Source organism: Notothenia coriiceps, unplaced genomic scaffold (genome assembly GCF_000735185.1).
Source record: "Notothenia coriiceps isolate Sejong01 unplaced genomic scaffold, NC01 NC01_scaffold00003096, whole genome shotgun sequence".
In the NCBI taxonomy this organism is placed as follows: Eukaryota; Metazoa; Chordata; class Actinopteri; order Perciformes; family Nototheniidae; genus Notothenia; species Notothenia coriiceps.
The window spans coordinates 23,146-25,151 of NW_011335797.1; the positions used below are offsets into that span (position 1 = coordinate 23,146).

Sequence of the window (2,006 nt, forward strand, 5' to 3'; positions counted from 1 at the left end):
CCAAATATTGCTGCTGGTTTATAAAGCTTTGAATGGTTTAGGCCCAAAATACATTTCTGATCTTCTGATAAATTATGAACCATCCATATCTCTCAGGTCTTCAGGGACTGGTCAGAGTTATTTAACAGGAGCCAATATGGTATCTTTAATGTGTACCATATATTTGTCCTCTATACCTGTCCCCAGCTACACTTCCCTGCCATGTGAGTATTTTCAGATTTTTCCTGGATATGCATGGTTAATTCAATTCAAGGAGAAAGAGACACGTTTCTCAACCACACCTATTCCACTCTTCAGCAAAGTTCCGAAAAAGGAAACAACGGAAAGTCCCCTGGTTTCCCATAAGTTGTCATACTATTTCACTTGTTTTCATCCACCAATAGTTTCTGTTGCCAGGTTGTTGGCCCAGCCCCTTAGTTGTTGGCATACTAAGCCTTGAATGCTGTGAATTCATTTTTGAGCTGCGGCTTCAGATGTGGCAAAACAAGATATTCCTTTCTGGTGAGTAGATCTAACAGATGATAAATGCGACTGGTTATGAGATTTATAACAATGCACATAATAAAACGTATTAAGGTTCCCTAGAACCAACAACTTAGATTAATCAAAACAGTTTATTGATATCTGAACATGTTTAACGTTCAGGCATGGGGATCTGACATACCACACTGCTTCACTTTGAATTTGGACAGTATGCTGTAACACAAGATATGATATGACTTCAAGCAACAATAGGATCAACTGCAATTAAAGATACAACAACTTCAGGTAAGTGTAGCATGTTTGGCAATGGGAGGAGAGAATACTGTAAAGAAGAGAAATGTAGTAACCTGAAACAAAGCCAACCTTTTATTATGAAAACAATATAATTTGTTATGTTTAACTATTCAACATATTCCGTATATTTAAGACATATTTAATGCATAAGTTACGCATTCAAATGTATTTAACTGAACCCACTTTTTGCTGTTTATATAATACACTATGGTCATATTTATATCTAAAACAATGAATGCACACATATACCCTTAGGAAACTTTCTAATATTGTATTTCGCTATGAATAAACCACAGACTATTTAGATATTTGAACATTGTTAATTTATACATTCACAAATAAACATGGTTGGCTGATAGTCTAACATACAAGTGTTATTGAGATAAATATGTTATCCCATTAGGACTGTATATTGTCCACCAGTTTGTGAACTACCCAGAATAACCAGAATATTGTTTCTGAAAATAACAATGCCTGTAAGGTTTTTTTTATGCCGGAACAGGCGCAACTACAAGTGGAATTCCTCTATCACAAAATGAAGAAATCAGCGTATGGTAAGTCCAATTGGATTCATGAAATAAATATGTTCTGTCATTGATAAGACATTTTTTAATGAAATGCATGACATGATCAGAAATGAATTGACAAAGTAGAATGATGGTGGTGGGCCAAAGTTGGTATAAGACGATTGCTGGCTGAGAGAATTTATAGTAACTGAGTAATAATCCACAATAATGTGGATATTATCCTATCTTGTGAGTTTTAATTTTCATAAACAGAACTTTGCATTATCAAGGTTTTGTTCTTTCTACAAGTTGCATTGATAAAAACTAAAACATATTTTACTATGAACAAAAAGGGAACAGACTAGAGGAATGTTAAGCCCTCCCACTATTTTCCAAGAGGGCGTTGCCAGATTTTCAATTCCAGGTTTTAACCAGGAGATTGCGCTTCATTCACAAATACAGAAAGACAAGTTTCATGGACTTTCAGTTGTGTTTTGAAGAGCATTTGAACACATCAATATTTTAGATCAACTAAAGTATATCTAATCTTGTAATTCAATAATATATAGTCTTTATATATTAAATAATCATTATTATAATAACTTCCTTATATTTTTATTGCTCATACTTTAACCTTTACAATCGTTTGCTTTAATATGCAGTATATTTTTGTGTTTGCTTCCTCCTGCTCCCTTTCGGACAAATACTGTATGATTTATTATT

General features: G+C 33.6%; 1 protein-coding gene across 1 annotated transcript in view; it reads left to right on the top strand.

Annotated features, from left to right (window-relative positions):
• Nucleotides 1–461: 461 nt before the first annotated feature.
• The window catches only part of LOC104941067 (GTPase IMAP family member 2-like), a 5,127-nt gene continuing 3,582 nt past the window's right edge, over nt 462–2,006 (top strand). The window contains exons 1-3 of the mRNA XM_010766107.1: nt 462–501; nt 646–768; nt 1,280–1,331. Coding sequence (XP_010764409.1) covers nt 1,313–1,331 — 19 coding nt within the window. The 5' untranslated portion in view covers nt 462–501; nt 646–768; nt 1,280–1,312. The remainder of the gene's footprint in view (nt 502–645; nt 769–1,279; nt 1,332–2,006) is intronic.